General features: G+C 41.1%; 1 protein-coding gene across 1 annotated transcript in view; it reads right to left on the bottom strand.

Moving 5' to 3' along the window:
* Positions 1-6,566: 6,566 nt before the first annotated feature.
* Positions 6,567-18,928, bottom strand: part of elfn1b (extracellular leucine-rich repeat and fibronectin type III domain containing 1b) — a 75,418-nt gene continuing 63,056 nt past the window's right edge. Inside the window, exon 2 of the mRNA XM_053476947.1 lies at positions 6,567-9,383. Within this exon, the coding sequence (XP_053332922.1) occupies positions 6,655-9,090 (2,436 nt within the window). The 5' untranslated portion in view covers positions 9,091-9,383 and the 3' untranslated portion in view covers positions 6,567-6,654. The remainder of the gene's footprint in view (positions 9,384-18,928) is intronic.

Raw genomic sequence — 18,928 nt, 5'->3', positions numbered from 1 at the left:
GTCGCTGCCTCGGCATTAGAATGGGATCCATTCCAGAGGCGAGTCCTTAAGGTGAAATCGAGAAACATATTTTCCAACACTATAATCATGATCTTTACATATAAAAACAATTAAAACATTTAGAAAAGACATGTAAAAAAGTAAAATATAAAATAGACACTAAACCTCACTTAATCTTAATTTATGATTCCTCTCGGCACCAGCTGCTTTAAAAACCAAACTGAAAGCGTCTCCCTTTTCTTCCTGCTACCGTTTGTGATAGCATTCTTGGGAATCATGGTGCTACAGTACGTCTTCACTAAATCTTATACCAAATGCAAAATAATCAATAAAAAATACGCAACCAATTTTTGAGCTTCTTCCAGACTTACGCGCAATTTAGCTGGTGTTCAGTCACTCGGATGCCGAAAATGCTTCGAATGTAGAGGACAATTTCTTACGAAATTTCAGTTCTTAAAGGGAAAAAATAAATGAATTAATTTACATTTAGACTCTTAATTAATTTACATTTAGACTCAGCCTACAGGAAGTCAAGAAAAGGGAGCCGCTTTCAATTTGTTTTATAAAGCAGCCGGTGCCGAGAGGAATCATAAATTAAGGTTAAGTGAGGTTTAATGTCTATTTATTTAAATTAGACTTTTTTTTACGTGTCTTTTCTAAATGTTATGATTGTTTTTATATACAAAAATATTATTATAGAGTTGGAAAATTGTAATATTGGTAATATTTTAGGTTGGCTGAAACGGATTATCTGTATTTACATTATTTCCTATGGGACAATGTGTTTCACAATACAAAGTTTCACCCTTAGAACTCGCCTCCGGCGTACGCAGAGGTACCGCTGTAGTATTTTTCATATTGTTCCCTCTGCACACCTGTTTGTGTGGAAACAAAGGTTCAGCCAATAAAACATGATTAAGAGCTTGTGACTAACTGGATCATCAGTTAAAGTTCCTGAAGTGCTCTGGGTTTGATGTTCTGTTCTGTTCCTCCCTCTCTCTGAGAGCGCGGTGTGAGTTTGTTCCTCAAGCCTCGGGCAGAATCATGCAGGAAGAACATTTTTAATTCATTTAAAAGTGATAAACACTTCTGAGGAAAAAAAGCAGCGTTTATTAACTAATAAATAAAGAGATTTTTTTTATTGTGCTCATTGAAATTTCCATCAGACCAAACAGCCCTTAGTGATCCAGCAGAAGCGTTTTACACTCGGACCCTCGGCACACAGTCCAGGCTTCCTGTGATCCACATCCGGGGTTTTATTCTCATCGTCCTGTAAGATGTCCGTGATCACTCGGAGGCGCTACAGGTCGCAGTTACAAAGCGTGAAGACGATGTTCACATGAAGAGATGGAGCGAGTCAGTTCTAAGGTTCCTCAGTGGTGTAAGGTTCACATCGATTAGCTACATCCATAGAAAAGGAAAAGAAAACAAAGCTCACATCGTTTTTAAGGCTGTATGGAAAAATCTCATGACGTTCTCCACACACACTTCCCCTGAAACGGTCCTCCTGTCGTCTTTTCCCAGAGATCTTTTTTTTTTTTCAAATAATAAAACATTAGCACATTTTAAATGATCTGTGTTTAGCTCTAAAGCGTAAGAAATATCCTTCGTATTAATATTAAGGCCCAGAGGTCAAGGCCTGCACAATGTAGACTGGAGATAAAAAAGCGTCACAGTTATAAGGCCCGCCACCCACGGCGCGAGGACAACACGAGTACGTCTTCACAGGTAGTTTTAAATAAGAAGAAGAACAGAACCTGATTAAACTGCAATTCTCTGGATAATTGTGGAAAGAAGAACATTCTGTGTTTGTGTGTCATGACCTTCAGCGAGATAAAACAAGTCGACATTCGTTACAGTCTAAACGACCAGAACCGTTAAAAACACACACACATCACAAATAACCTGAACATTTCATAACCGTGATTTAACGTTAAACTCCGCCCTTAAACGCATTACATCACCTAAAACAGAACGACACGTGACGGGTTCGGTGAGAACACGTGGGGGTTTTTCTTCCTGTGCGAGGTTAGCAGTTGTGTGTTTCTCTGGTGTCCCACAGGGGGCGCTGTTGTTGTTATTGTTGTGGTTATTGTTATTGCTAGTGTAGTTATGTGTGAAAAAAAAAACAGTCACGTTTTGAGCCGTTTTTCTTTTTCCAACGACGTCCGAGCAGACGGTGGAGTCAGAGACCCGGCATGCAATGCGGCAGCACGACGCTGAGTTAGCCACGTGCGTACGTCATGTCGAGTGGCGTGATATTAGCATGAAAAGCTTCGGAAAGCCACGCTGTGTAGCAGAGCGGACATGACGAGGTGAGAGTGAAACACTAAAGCGCCGCCGCCGCACCGCGATGAAGTTTAACGCGTGAACGTGTGCGTTGAGGGAGGAGTTTAACGTTAACGTCAGCGCTGCAATCAGGAAGCCTACAGGAAGTCATCTCAGTCACAGAGTCATGTCCATTAACAGAATGAAGACCAGCGTAATGTGGACTGCTCAAGACTGTGTGTGTTAGTGTGTGTGTGTGTGTGTGTGTGTGAGGGGTTCGAAAAAAGAAACCAACCGGAAGTGTGTACCCTCGCCATGGAAACCCGTCACACGCTTACATTCCAGAACTCTTACTTTTTTTTTTACGTTTTTTAAAATTAGAAGTCGATTTCTAAAAAACTATTTAAAGATTTACTTAAAGTCCATGATTCAGACACGCCGACTTCTAACGGGTTTTTACACACACACACGGGCTAACTAATTAATAAGCAGTAATCTAACACAAGGTTCGACCTTAATTTTACTTCTCCGGACGAGATTTCAGCTTCATTTAAATAATATTAATAACAAACCCTCCTTTTTTTCAATCTAATAATAATTAATAAACATGCCGTTAGAGAAATCTCATTTATTTTGTCACTTAAGGCGAGACACTACAGAGTTTTCTTTTCTTTTTATTTAACCTCCAAATTACATTTCAAATAATCTTTTCTGGATGTTTATTTATGCAAATGAGGCTAACCTAATTACCTAAGTGTAAATTTGTCATTTTTGCATATTTAATAAAATGACACATCACATCTTTGGATGTTATTTAAATTAACAGGTTTTGGGAGAGTCCACACTGTAGAAAAAAAAATTATTATTTTATTATAAACCTATGAAACATTTCCTCTATAATAATAAAGTGTAAAATGTGTTTAATGGTAACTCCAGCGAGTGGGCGGAGCTTAAAGTCTGTTAAACAGCTGGTGTAACACAGGAAATAAGAAACATCCTAAAGTCTTTAACGATTAGTGTCTGGTCTTAACTAACCAGCGAAGACTAGCGCTGAATTAATATCAGCGCGGAGAGTTTTAGCGTATCTGTGTGTGAGACGTTTACTGTGACTTTCAGTGGGGCTGATTAACATGTTAAATAGTAATAAAAATAAAAAATAAACGTAATAAATAAATACATATAGTATAGTATTAGTAGTAAACTCACACACATGTGAAACGCTAAAACTGGTCCTTATGAAGCAGTGTTATGACTACACATCAGCCCCCCGCCTCCAGGCCGCGAGCGTGTGACGCGGTCGCCATGCGGTCTCAGCGGTCTCCAGTGGACGGGTCTAAACGATCTCCTGTCTGTGGAGAAAGATCGCTGAGTTTGAGACTCGCGGCGCTCAGCACTTTACACCTGCTGCAGGAGCCGGGCGGGAAAACAACATCCTGTTCATCTTTAGCACGCTGACCCTTACAGAAAACTCACACACACACACACTCACACACACTCACTCACATTCCTCACAGGACTCATCAACAGTTATGGGATTTTTCTCTCCCGTATACCAACGTTTTTACAAAGTGATGTCTTTATAAACGATTTCCTTCACATCTGACGTCTTAACATGATTCACTGAACAGTTCAATTTATAGAATTTATCATTCATAGTTATCAAATTATTTTTAACATGACTGATTTCATGTGAATTTTAACGTGAGTTATTGACGTCCACATCTGAGTTCCTGGTACATGATGTATCTGAACGTTTTATTCGATAAAGCTGAGTGTTTTGTTTGTTTTTAAAGTAATTTACATTTGTAAATAGATTTTATGATTTCAACACAGTTTATTTATTTCTACACAATTCTTTTATTTTTGTACTGATTTAAATTTTTTATGTTATTTTTTATAATTATTTCCAAATTTAAACTTTAACATCATTTATTGATTAATTTAACTTTCTTCTATTAATCATCAGGACATTTTTATTACGTTCATGTGATTCTCCTTTAAATTATGAATTTATACTTACGATATATATTGTCATCTGTATTTCCATGTGATTCTTTTATACAGAATTCATTGTTCATGTGAATTTGTATTAATTTTTTCTAAATATGATTTTAACAGAATTTCACAATTTTTTTTTTATAAATGTTAATGCTTCCAACTCTCACCTGATTTAATTACTTCCTTTTCTTTTTATTTCTAAGCAGATGATCCTCACATAGGTTTTCCTCATACGACATTAGAGTTTTTGCTTGATTTGTTTCATTTCCATATTAGATTGTTAAAGACGTGATGTAGGCCAGGGGGCTTTATGATGTCATGACAGGGGCAGCTCAGTGTTTCAGGCATCAGAAGAGCCCGTGTCCAAATCCCAGCACCACCAAGCTGCCCCTGTTGGGCCCCTGAGCGAGGCCCCTAACCCTCAACTGGCTCGGCATAAGGGCGCCTGTCGAATGCTATAAAAGTTACGTGTTTATGAGATAACGCACATTTTCAGTGTATAACATGCACTTTCACACACACACACACACACACACACACACACACACCCGTAGAATGGTATGATTTTTCTGTAAGGATATTTTACATGGACATGATCTGGAAGGCCGCGGTTGTTTAGCGTTGTCGCGTGGAGCCGTCAGCGTCACCGCGAGAGAAATAATCATGGCTTTAAATGTCGAGTGTGTGGCTGTGATCAGTCAAAGACAAATTAACCTTAAACATTAACATTTACATTATACTGAGGAGACGTCACTCTGCATACATTCTTCTATATAGATTATATTTGTGTGTGTGTGTGTGTGTGTGGGTGTGTGTTCTCCCTTCGCAAAGACTGAAACAACTTTTTCTAAATCAACTTGGGAAAGACTTTGTATGAATGTTAAAAGTGTGTATGTTGAAAGTGTGTGTGTGTGTGTGTGTGTGTTTTGTGCAGTTAAACAGTGCAATCCTCAAAAACTTGAGACATTCATTGTGGATTTGAACATAAACTTTACAAAAGCGCGAGAACAGAAGCTGTTTTCTTTGTAAAGTTGTGGTTTTGTTGTAAAAGCCAACACTGTGCTTCTGTAGCAACTGGAGAACTTTTTGTTTTGTTTAGTTTTTTTTTTTCCGATACAGATTCCCGTGAAAAGATGGAGAACTCTGCAGCAGTCCATTTGAACAAAATTGGGAAATTTTGTAGCACAGTTTTGTTTTTTGTTGTTGTTGTTGTTGTTGTCGTTGTTTTTTCGAACTCGTACGTGAAACAGTATTCGGCAGACGTTTGGATTAAAAGTTCTTTGATCCGAGTGCACAACAGTCAATATACTGTCACAGGACACGGCCATGCGATAACCAAAGAGTAATTATAGTAATCAATAAGAATCGTCTTAATAATAACAGTAATGATCAGATGGCGATGATGAGGATGATGATGATGGTGGTAATAAGAATTAGACAATATATAATACCCTATAATTACTTTTATAATTACTGATATATAAAAAAATGCTTTCATTTGAGGTTAATACTGTTAAAAGTCATCTATTACTTTTTATTCCTCCCCGTAAGATCTAATGTGTTTTGTCAAATAGCAAAAATAGCTAGCGATTTTATTATATCTAAGCTACTCTAACTCCAAAAATGAGTGAGTTCTTATTTAAAGCTGCAGTAAGTAACTTTGTTTTTGCGCTCGAGAAAAATCCTCACTAAAATCTTGTTGTTCTTACACTGCTGCAACTCGCTCGAGTTCTGTCTTCAAGACTCTGGGTGTAAAAAAAGATGATAAAATACGAACGTATGCACTAGCCTCAAGTCAAATAGTCAATAGTAATTAAGACACATGTCACAACCGGCTTATGTTCGCTAGAATTTCCACAACAAGGAAGAATCTTGGCTTGGCTTTTTAAAGGTCATGAGGGTGCCATAATTTAACCCTTATAAGTCAGCGCGCTAACTAGCTGTGTTGCCTTGTCAGTTTGCTACCTCATTAGTGCTGTTTTATTTCCACAACACCAGGTGAATATCTGGTTAGCATTCTTATCATTGTTCGTGTTACAATTCTACCGCTACCCAATTAGCCAGTCTCATTGTTTCTTACCCAGTTAGTTTATTTCTGTCGACTGGCTTGACTTCACAGGTATCATCAGAGGACACTTTTTGAGCAAAGAAAAGATTTTATTGAATTATTAAAAAGTATTGAATAAATAAACATTGATTTCTTTGCTGAGCTTGCTAGCAGTGATTTTGTATTTGTTTATTTATTTATTTATTTATTAATTTTTTAGAGATGGCTAAGTCCAAAGTTACTTACTGCAGTTTTAATGAAGACTGGCTTTATTTGGTCCAGAGAGTGAACTGTGGTTTATTTAGCCACTTTTTAAATAAACACTAAAATAAAATAAGCAATCATAATTTCTGTTGGGCAGACACGCCCTTCCAGTAGTCGAGGATATCGTGGAGGTCCTCATCTTTAGCAAACTGTACTTTTCTCCGTAACGCGTGACCAGCAGCCATGTACTCCTCTTCATCCCTGTGCCGTTTGCGGTGGAGTTTGAACCGTTCCCACAGACTTAGTGATGGCCGGCAGGTGTACTCCGGACTGGAGTAACCACTAAGATTGTGGTACTGTGGCGAAAGCTGTGAATACGACAGCTCGTGTGCCCGAGAGCGTGTTAGCGGCTCCAAGATGGAGGACTTCCGGCTTGCAGAAACCTCCAACTGCTCCTCCATGTGGTGCGGGCCAGGGTACGAGTGCCGGTGCTCCGTGTAGTGTCGCATTCTCTCCGCTTCTGACTTGAGTATCGCAGAAGTTGGGGTGACTGTCAGAATTCCGGACTCATCCAGAGAACTTTTCTCGATGTACTTGGACTCGGATCGATAGGCACCATCTGAACGGAAAGATCGAGGGCTGCGCAGAGAACCACTAGATGAAGTGCTGGCACGCTTAAGTGGTGCTTCCATACTGTGATGCCTCTGTAGCGGGTGGTGGTAACCTCCTTTATAGACTGGTGACAGAAGACCAGACTTGCCTGGTGGGTGATCAGACAGAAGGACCAGCTGAGGCTCAGCAGTAGAGACGGCTCCAGATTTTACTGCCTGAAAGGATGCTGATTCAGATTTAAGAGCATCAATGCAATTGTTAATAATCTGATTGACTTTGTCCACTTCCTTTGCTATTGTGGATATTTCTGCCACAGATCCTTGGGTGTTCTCAGATGCTGGAATGCTGCATTCGATGCGATCTGACTGGTCTGACCTTACTTCTATATAGTTCCCTTTTGTCACTTTGGGTGTTTCGGACAGTTCTTGTACCTTATATGGGTCTTTCTCAGTGGCAGTGGGTAAATACGGCATCCTTTGGATGGCCTCAACAGAAGACATCATTTGCTTCTGTGATAGTTGTGAAATAGTCCCACCTTCTAGTTCAGCCCCATATTTCATCTCAATCAAATTCCTTTTCATTTTTTCAAGCTTCTTGCTTTTTGATTCCTCTTCTTGCTTTCGTTTCCTCAGACAGTGATACACCACGCCTAATACGATGACCATTCCAAAGAAGCAACCTAGTATGGTCATGATGTAGTGCGTAGCTGTCGAGTCATTCGGAACATGCTCTTTCATTGTCCTTGTAACAGTGGAGATCGTTAAGCATGTGTGATTATATCTTAGAGAATTGCGTATGGAAGCAACACAGTATGTATAGTTTGTATGGGATTTAAGGTTGTTCAACTCAATCTCTTCCCTTTGGCTTTTTAGGTTCTGTATATCTGTAAAGAAGCTGTTGTTGTAAAGGACAAGAATATACATCTTTCGAAAAGGGTTTGGTATTTGGATTGTGATAACAGCACTTGTGTGTGTCACCTCTTTAAGCTTCATGATTGGACGGGCATCTGGGTCAAAATATGTTGGACTGATGCTGATAGGCTCGTCTGGAGGTGTCCCTGAAGGGCAGTCATCCAATCCACAAGGGCTCAGATCCGGCAAGAGTGTGGGGGTGCCGCCGTCTGAAGATCCAAGCAGGTACGGAGTCACATTGTCGTCCGTGCAGACTGTAGAGAGAGCGTGGAAAGCATTCCGGTATGTTGGCATCCTGGGATTTTGACTTAAGAGACTATAGCCAGAAAAGCCTGCTGGAGTGTCACATACCATTCTCTCACTTGTCCTGTTAGGGAACGCTACTAGCCAGCGCAGGAATCCAAGTAGCTCGCAGGAGCATGTGAAAGGGTTTGAGTAGAGCTCGCACGTTGTTAGCTTGGATAGGCCACGAAACGTGTTTCCATCCAACTGCTGAATCCTGTTCATAGAGAGGTCGATATTCTCAATCGCAGGACACTCCCAGAATGCATTAGGTGAGACAGTCTCAATCAGGTTAGCTTGAAGGTAGAGGTACTGCAGACGCCCCAAGCCTCGTAGCATACCCTCGGTTAGGTTTCTTAGCTTGTTAAAACCAATTTGTAATACTTGCAAATTAAACTGAGCTGAGAAAGCCCCGTCTTCTATGTAGGAGATGTCGTTCTTTGTCAAGTTCAGGTAGGTGAGGTTGCTGAAGCGACTTAGAGCAGAAAAATGGATGGTCCGAATCTTGTTTTCATTAAGCCGTAGGTCAACGATAGTGCTGTTAATATGTAGTGGAATTGCTTCATATGGTGGCTGGTTCTGGCTGCAGATTGCCAGCCACACGAAACCCTTCTCTCCTTCGATTAGCCAGCAGTCAGCTTGGACCACAGGCATCTGTGAGAACGATAAAAAGAAAGCAGCCAGGGTCCACCAGAGTAAGGCACTGGTCACTATTCCTCTAACATCTCCACCCGACCCAGGTGATTTGGCCAAGTGTGTTTCCCTCATGGCTCATACGGTTAGTAGCACAGCTCCACCCTCTGGGAGAAAAAATTAACAGACAGATGTCTGCTCTTGCAAACCAGCCACACGTGTAACGTTCACTTTAAAGCGTGTCAGCAGCTGAGCTGGTCTGGAATGTTCTTTAACAAGAATGGTTGATGATTTGGAGGGGGACGTTGGACGCCTCAGTGGCCTTTTCACTTGTGACAATGATATCCAGTTGCACAACCACTGTGATGCTTCCTAAAGTGCTGGTGAACAACTGCTGGTTTGTATGTGCCAAGTCCATCATCCGGACCCTGAAAAAAACACAAGATAATGATCATGAGACGTGACATAATTTACCAGGGGCGTAGATGGGAGGGGTTTCAGATTTGATCCCCGCCCTCTCTAAAATATAAAGAATTACAACTTCGTCAACACACATACAGAACAGAATAAATATCATACAAAACTCTCCTGCAGTAACAGGTTTAAACTCATTTCTATGTTTTGGATTCTTTAAAGCCGCTTTGTGAAAACTCACTATATAAATAATGTATTAATATATACATTATATATATATATAAAACCTAATTCAGAAAAAATTCATTTCAAAAAATTCTAAAAAAAATTCAGAAACGTTCTATATCATTTGCTTACTGACTCCACCATGACGATTCGTTTGTCTATTAACTTGTTTAGTTACGTTTTATTCGTTGCTATGGTGAGAAACATAATCAACCAATTAGAATCATGCATTTTTCTGGCTGTGCTCTCTGTGTGGGAGGGGCTTCACTCTTAATGTCCTGTCAATCAGATACTGCGTCCCCCGCCAAGCCTGATGTCAAACTCTGAACTGCAGCACTTCTGTCTGACGTCCCTGCAGAAGGTTAGTGTGTGTTACAAAAATTCTGCACATGCATGTAATTTTAAAGATAGATTTTAGACAACGGTTGTTTAGCTGACTTTACAGTTTAACCTATACTGGCATTATAGATGTCTCCGTGCTCTCGGACAAAAATAGGCCAGATGAGACAGAATGAGACGCTCCCGCAGCACACGGAGGCCAATTACCGTCTTACAGCACACAGCAAAAGCGCTTAGCTCTACACACATTATGCACACATTCCCATTATTGTGCTTATATTCTAGTTAATGAAGGCAAACTCTGAGTTACTCCACGACCCAAAGTGAAGGAAAAAAAACACTGAAAACAAAAACCACATTTAGAAGCACAAAGAGATAAAAGTAATAAGTGCAGTGTTTCATGACTCCCAGCTGAGTTCCTGTAATGTGTGAGTTGTGTTGGTGAATGAGTGTGTGTTCAGTTCACACACACACAAATGCGGCGTCTCTTCTGCAAGTCAGTGACACGTTATCCACTGATTTTCAGTGTTCAGGCGTTCCACTCGCAGAATGTTCACGGGAACGACTGCAGTAAACTCCGAGACACCTCGACCAGCAGCCTCACTTTATTCTGCAGAGATTAGAGAAAGTGGTGCTGGGGGGGGGGTGAGAGACTACCCAGCACATGGTACTGTAGTGTTGAGCTTCAGTTCTCATTTACTGGATAAACGAAGAAACGTCTGAGAAACAGTGCGAGAGGAGACGCTGAGACGAGCAGACATGAGGAAGAAGTTCTTAGATCAGTAGGAGAGGAGCTAAACGTCATGTAAAAATGAAAATGGATGTTGTTCTATTCTCGTATCACACGCAGCCCTTATTATTTTCTCCCGCTAGGTAAAGCAGAGCTAACGGCTAATGGCTAATGTCACTTTTCACGTTGTTGTTCGGTGTAACGGTTATTGTGTTAGTTGTCTGTAAAACATTTGCAAGATGTTTACAGCCACGAAGAGCACAAACACAAGTGATCAACACAATGGGAGCGGTGTGTGTGTGTGTGTGTGTGTGTGTGTGTGTGTGTGTGTGTTTATTGGGGATCGATTCCTGCACCTTTAAAGGGTAACACACCCACTTGCTGATATGTCATACACAGTGTATACACACAGAAGGCCATCAAACAGAAATGTATCCACACACACACACACACACACACACACTGTCATCTTTTCAGTCATCGGTTTGTGGAATTCACTTCATAACCTTTTTCTTTCTCTCGGGTTTCATCTGATGCTCCAGCATGTTGTGTGTGTAGACCTGAGCAAAAACATCCAGTTGCTACAACATCTGGATGTGAAGACGCCGGTGTACAGGAGGTCCAGGACACACGCGAGTCTCTTATAATAACCGGAAGACTGAGCAGTGAAATCCTCAATCCTTGGTGTTGGTGTTGGTGCTGCGACAGCCTGAGCTGTTTGTGCTTCTCGACATGTCTAAATGATACGGTTCCTTCCCGTGAATGATCAGGATTGGCAGCCACACAGCGAGGAACAAAACCACGCGCTGGCAAAACCTGCCAATTTAGCTTGTCTCGGAAATAATGATTAGCGTATCTTTGCTAAGTGCAGGTTGATTTAATTGTTGTGCCTCGACTGTTAGAGCGGCGACTCCATGAGCAGCGAGCCACTGATATTATACTCGCTGTCTGGACTGATTACACCTGGACGTTAACAAACAAGACATGCTTTAACACTATAAAGAGACATTTACAGTGAAGTCGAATCATTACAACACTTCACCCTCATCATCGTAACATCAGAGCTGTGTTTAGTACTGACAATAGGAGCATTTACACACACACACACACACACACACACACACACAATGTAAGTTAAGCCTTTATTTATCACATATCCAGAATTACTGCACAGTGAAATTCCGTCTTTGCATATCCTGGCATGGCTGGGGTCAGAGCCCAGGGTCAGCCATGGTACAGTGTCCCAGAGCAGATAGGGTTAGGGGGCCTCACTCAAGGGCCCAACAGCAAGAACCTGGTGGAGCTGGGGCTCGAACCGCCGCCCTTCTGATCAATAACTCACTGCCTCAGCTGTGTTTGTTAGAGAGCATAAAGACTGGACTTTGGAGTGATGGAAAAGGGTCATGTGACCTGATAAGTCTGGATTGAGCCTATTCTAGAGTGGTTGAGCCTATTCACATGGCTACTCTCTCTCTCTCTCTCTCTCTCCAGAAATTATATTCTGATTATATATTTCTGTAAAACTGCTTGGTGAGAACTTTGTTCATTCCTTAAAGTGCTATATAAATAAACCTGAATTGGTTTGCATGCTGTTTTCTATTAAAAGTGTGAAGCCATTTATCATGTTATTCTTTTCCATTAGAAGTTATGTAAAAAAACAAACACGTATTTCAGATCACTTCCTGATTTAAAATATGTCTTACACATAATATTTGCGCTCAGCTTTGCGTGAGTCATTACCTAAGCTGTGCATTCATCTTTATTAAGAGTTCCTCAGATTTATTTAAGCGTGGCCGCCTGGTTCTCTGACCCTACACGACTCCATTAAGTGGCTGAAAGCTTCGAGTCATTGTTTCCTGCCACGCCAGATATCGTCGCCTCGCTTAAAAGAAAAATAATTATAAAGTCTAAAGCTCTGAAGCCCTGGTTTAATGACTGCACTCGCAAATTTAAATAAAAGCACTCAAATTTCTAAACTTTTATTTAATAAAGTAGTAAACCAGAGTTACTCAGGAATGAATCAGACACCGAAGCACCAAAACAAAAAGCAAGTGTGTGGAGCATCAGTTAATGTCCACATCGAAATCGAATAATAATCCAGTAAATATTCTATTTACTATTAATGCAGGAAATAACCATCACATAAACCAGTAATTACAGTCTGAATAGAATTAAACCATTTTCTTATTGAAGTCAATCCATGCCCAGTACTTCACCCTGAACCCTCAGGACTCATCAGAGTCAGCGCTGGTTAATAACCAGTAAATAACCTCCTACTGCCCTCTGATCAGGGCTCGGTCTCACCGCTGGTGTTCCCCAACAGAGCATCACTGCCCAGAATAATCTACTGTATTAACCGTAAACAGCTCTACTGGAAAACATACTGACAACTATTATTAAACATCATTTAAAAAAGTGGGCGGAGCAAATTCAACCTGGCTAGAATTCCAAAGACTGGGATAAAAGTCCAGCCTTCTAAAGTCTGTAATGAGGTTTAAACACGACATAAATGGCCAAATTTCAGCATGTTCTGGTTATTACCAAAAATAAACACCCTAATGTAAGTTAGATATAGTGTAGCTGTAAGTCTCTTAATGAGCTGATTTCAGGAATTTATACCTTTTACAATGTTTAGAAAACTCATTACACAGCTGACAAAAACAAGTCCCTTTGTCTTACATTAAGCCGCCGGAAGTGTTTATTATTATTTTTTACAATATTTGTTAAAATAAGGAGACGCTCTTAGATGTGCGGGGACATTATACAAACCTCTGTTTTAGCTCCTTATTGCCCAAAATATTGCTTTATTGTCTTTTTTTAATGAAGATAAAGTTAGATTTGTATTTTTAAAAAATGTTTCCTTAAATAAAAAAGTCTCATTTCCAAGAATTTATTTATTTTTGTTCCTAGAAATTCAATTGAGATGAATTGAGTGATTATTTCAGTTATTAGATGGTCCACCACAATCCACCACATCTGATTGTATAAAGACATGAAGATTCTTTATTTATACCCCCGTACATGACCCCCCCCCCCCTCGCCCCAACCACCAGATTTTAAAGAACTCCTACAGAATCACCAGATCTCTCTAAAACCCGAGTGTTCTGCCTCGCTACATCTGAGCACAGAACTGATGCTTTACACAGACAGAGATATCGCCGCTGCTTTAGACACTGACTCGCTCGCTACAGTCATTATTTTAGCCAAACTGTTTTTAAAATGTAGTGCAATCCTAATACAGCCACAGGAGGAACGCAACAGAAAAGGTCATTAAGTGTCCTATAATCATCAGCACATCAGTGGAGAATAGAAGAAACCTTGAAAAAGTGTTTCAGAAAGATCTGCCATCATGGACATTATGATAAATATGATGTGAGATGCCTCATGATGCCTGTTACACTCTTATATAATTGCATAAAGAATAAAGTGCACCGCATGTCAATTACTCTTCGTCCGATCAAGAGACAGAGCGATTATTTATCCTAATAATATCTGCCATGTGATATGCCACAGACCTGGAGAAATTTCTGCTCTGCAAAACAGAGACCTCCTGGTCCATGGAGACGGTCTCCATGGCGACTGGGATGCTGGAGCCAGGCTGAAATATCAAGAGAAATGTTTGAATGTGCACATTTGAGCTATTTAGATAGTCCACATTACTAAATGTCCTCCTGTGCTGTGATTTATTGCTAATAAGAGGGACAGGAGAGATCACGGAGGCATCCCTGGGGTAATAGCGTCGAGCGCGATGGCACGATTTAGGTCTGAGATCTCACTTACGCTTTCAGAATCAGGGTAAAGAACATCGTCTATCTCATCGAGAGTGCAGGACATGTAGACTTTCCTCCAGGAACAGAAACGCTGGACATTTTTAGTAAGTGCAAATTTAAATAAAATTCCAGAAGGTCCTGTTACATAAAATACTTTCCTTATGAAGGGCTGGAAAAGAGACCAGCACGACTGACCAGTAATCTGTTAACCCTTAGTGGTTAGTTGATGCCTATAAATGAGACAATTTTAGGCCTGACATGATGAACCTTTAACAGAGAATTCACAAACAAACAAATAAACGTCCTCGTTATTATTAAGTCACTGAGCCGCTCGCTTTGTCTGACTAACCCTGATGAGTAAAATGGCACACTGAAGGTTTCGTGTTGCTGTGTTGTTAGTAATCAGTCTAATTTATTCATTTGGAAGAGAACACTCATATTAACATAATAATGGATGTAGACTAATCCTCATCAATCCAGCCTGAGTCTGTGTTCTGAATTCACAATTAACCCTGAGCGGTCCGAGTCTGTTTATTGATGTCTAACGTCATGATGGATACATGCTAATGCTAACTCTAGGAAAGCTTTGTGCATGTGGCTGTGAACGCGAGCAGGCTCGAGGGATAGACCACAAGCATGCAGATGCTGCTGAGGTCCACCTCCACCTCCAGCAGGGACACCATGTAACCTTGTTAACCTAATTCACATTTAAAGGTCCCATATGTGACTCATTCTTTAACTAGTTAACCGGGGTCCTAGAGTTCCCCCAGTGTGTGTATGTTAATGCCCCCGCTGAGATACCCCTAATAATGCAGTTTACCACCCCTCAGACTCCCTCTTTCACTCCTCCTTCATACGCACTATTTTAGTCTTTATGTAAATGAGCTCCTTCTGAGCCACACCCCCCAGAGCACAGCAGAGCTAAACACAAGCTGGGGGAGGGGCTCCTCTTATATGAGGTCACATTAGGGGGAGGAACCTAATTGGCCTGTTTAAGCCCTGACCAATACAGTCATCAAGCAGGAATGTTTTTCTCCCATTTAAAGATCTACACGCCCATTCGAGAGACGTCTGAACATCCAAACATGACCAATGTGAATTTTTAATAATGGAAGCCCTTTAATCAGAGTTGTGTATTAGTGATAATGCAGTAAAATGAAAATGTGACACTACATTTTGTTGGTGTTACAAATAAACTCAAACCTTCTCCAGCTCCAATCTGGAGTGAGAACTTTTCAGAACAACCCACAGCGTCATGCAGCATGATATAAAAGCAGTTATAATGCGTTAAAGAGACTGAATTCCAACAGGTCTGTTTTGGTGTAAAATGTAAAAGCATTTCTGGTGTAATTTAATCTACACAGCTGGATGTGGGCTGTGAGGAAAACTCACAGAGAAAGTGTCAGCTCTCTCTCTCCAGAATATTTTGCATTCTGTTTTGTACTGCATAAATTTCTCAATCGTTCTTTAGCATGGAGCTGAAACAAATTGTGCTTTAATAGGCAGAATAATTCTGTAGTGGTGATGTGAGCGAATTTATCAGTGATTTATGACAGGTGAACTGAATCAGTGCTGTTATCAGTTATACCTAGTAACCTGGCAACAGGATCGGGGCACCCGAGACACCTCCATGCCCGCGGGGACTGAAGACCGGTCCGTCCGGTCCGATCCCACAGAAACACCAGTGCAGCACAAATCACTGAAAACGATCATTGCTGGCCGCGATAGAAAGGCACCAGGACACCCAGTGCACCACAGACAACCGCGCACGGGGCCGAGCAGGCAAAGAGCCCAGGGCCTCTGACCCCGCCTCCGACCCCGCCTCCAAACTCCACAGGTCCCAATCAGATGGAGTCACATGGAGAACACTGGACAAACTGGTCTGATCCACAGAGGCCCCACAACCCACAGCACCCAAAGGTTCCACGGTCCTGGTGCCAGACACCACAGCGCCCCCCAGAGGGCCGGTGCAGTTAAATGTAATGGTTTTAATGTTATGACTGATTGGTGTGTAAGTACATTGACAGGTTTCAGGCTCTTCTTTACTGTTTTTATTTTTATTGTACATTTGAGAATTTGAGATTTAATTTGCAAATGTTTTTCCTTAACACAAAGCAGCTCTCTTACTCCAAGTTAAGATGTTAAACTCAGTGTGAACTCTATTTATTTTACATCAATAACATACTATAGTGTACTATAAAACCTTAGCGTTATATTTAACAAGTGAAGTGCTGCTGTGAGTCTCGCTACATGATGTGATTGAGTCTAGCACTCTGTTTCACTTCATCACTTAATACTGAAGCTTCATACTGGGGAGATGAAAGTGATGGAATCTCAGATGTGATGAAGGGAAAACGCAGCGCACGCTCCTCATCTGTTTAATCACAGCGTGGGCTGATCCCGTGCTAAACCCTACAGCGTACTGCAGATAGTGTGGTGTTTAAACATCAGAGGACTGGCTGCGGCGTGATCACGCTGTCGTGTCTCACTCCGTCACACTGGGTGGATTTGGAGAAACGCTATGGTACACTGAGGTGTGGAAAGCGAGGAGGACGGTGTAGCCGGGCAAGTCCATGTGACGACGTGATATCCTGAGATCCTGATCTGTTATGTACAGCATGTTTTGTGATATTGTTATCTTTTAATTAATGTTTTATAAATTCTCAGAAACACAAAGCTATTAAAGTGATAAAAAAGAGTCAGTAGACCGACTTTTGCTTTGATGGCGGTCGTGACGTCGTTTTAATAATCTTATGCAACATCACAACATTTATTTCCATCCAGAGTGGCATTAATTTTTTCCCAAGATCTTGTGCTGATGATGTTAGAGTCGGAGCGCTGCATAAAGCCTTCTCCAGAACATCACAAACGTTCTCACTGGGGTTTAGGTCTGGACTCTGTGGTGGAACACACACATGTAAATTATTCCTCACACTCCTAGTGCCGCTTTCTCACACTCTGAGTCCTGGATCATGTTGCGTCCCATCAGTGAGAAGAAACCCTCCATAGATGTGATCCTCTGGTGGTTCAGTACATTCAGGTGTTTCAACGTTCAACGTTACTGAGTCTCGACCTGAGTAACTGATCAACCCCAGATCATAACACTGTCTCCAGAGGCTTGTACAGTGGACACGATGCATGATGGGCGCATCGCTTCATGTCCTTCCCTTCTTACCAGGGTTATTCTGGACTCATTGGACCACATGCAAACTCCACACATGGGAGGGATTTGAACCTGCAACCCTGGAGGTGTAAGGTTTGTGAACCACTAAACTACCCCGACTCTCTGTCCTCTTTCTGCAGTGGAAGGAAAGCCAAAAACTGATCCTTCCTTTTCACCATCATCATCATTATCACCACTATCATCACCACTGTCATCATCATCATCATCATCATCACCATCATCACCACCACCATCATCATCATCACCACTGTCATCATCATCATCATCACCATCACCACCACCATCATCATTATCACCACAATCATCACCACTGTCATCATCATCATCATCATCACCATCATCACCACTGTCATCATCATCATCATCATCATCATCATCACCACAATCATCACCACTGTCATCATCATCATCATCACCATCACCACCACCATCATCATCATCACCATTATCATCATCACCACAATCATCACCACTGTCATCATCATCATCACCATCATCATCATCATCACCATCATCATCACCACTATCATCATCATCATCATTATCACCACTATCATCACCATTGTCATCATCATCATTATCACCACTGTCATCACCATCATCATCATCACCACTATCATCACCACTATCATCACCATTGTCATCATCATCATCACCACTATCATCAACACTGTCATCATCATCATCATCATCACCACTATCATCACCACTATCATCACCATTGTCATCATCATCATCATCATCATCACTATCATCACCAATGTCATCATCACCATCATCATCATCACCACAATCATCACCACTGTCATCATCATCACCATCATCACCACTATCATCACCACTATCATCATCATCATCATCATCACCACTATCATCATCACCACTATAATCACCAGTCATCTTCATCATCATCATCATCATCATCATCATCATCATCATCACTTTAATCACCAGTCATCTTCGTCATCATCATCATCATCACCACTATCACCACCACTGTCATCACTATCATCATCATCATCATCATCACCACCACTATCATCACCACTATCATCATCATCATCATCATCATCCAGCTCCTTTTTATTGCACAAAATTTCTAATGTTCAAGGGATCTATTCTTGTCGTTCCCTTTTAAATGTCCAGTGGGACACTCATTATTGCTCTTCATGAAGTCTGTCCTGACCCAAAAATGTCACTGTCTTAGACCTTGGACACATGTGACCTCTAGCAAGACTCTCTACCTTCACCTTTTGTAAAGCATGACGTTTTTTCACGTGCTTTATTAACCAAGTTCAAAAGGTGAAGCTG

The sequence above is a fragment of the Clarias gariepinus genome, chromosome 18 (assembly GCF_024256425.1).
Source record: "Clarias gariepinus isolate MV-2021 ecotype Netherlands chromosome 18, CGAR_prim_01v2, whole genome shotgun sequence".
Taxonomy (NCBI): Eukaryota; Metazoa; Chordata; class Actinopteri; order Siluriformes; family Clariidae; genus Clarias; species Clarias gariepinus.
The sequence above is the reverse complement of the archived record's forward strand: the minus strand, read 5'-3'. Positions and strand labels throughout refer to the sequence as shown.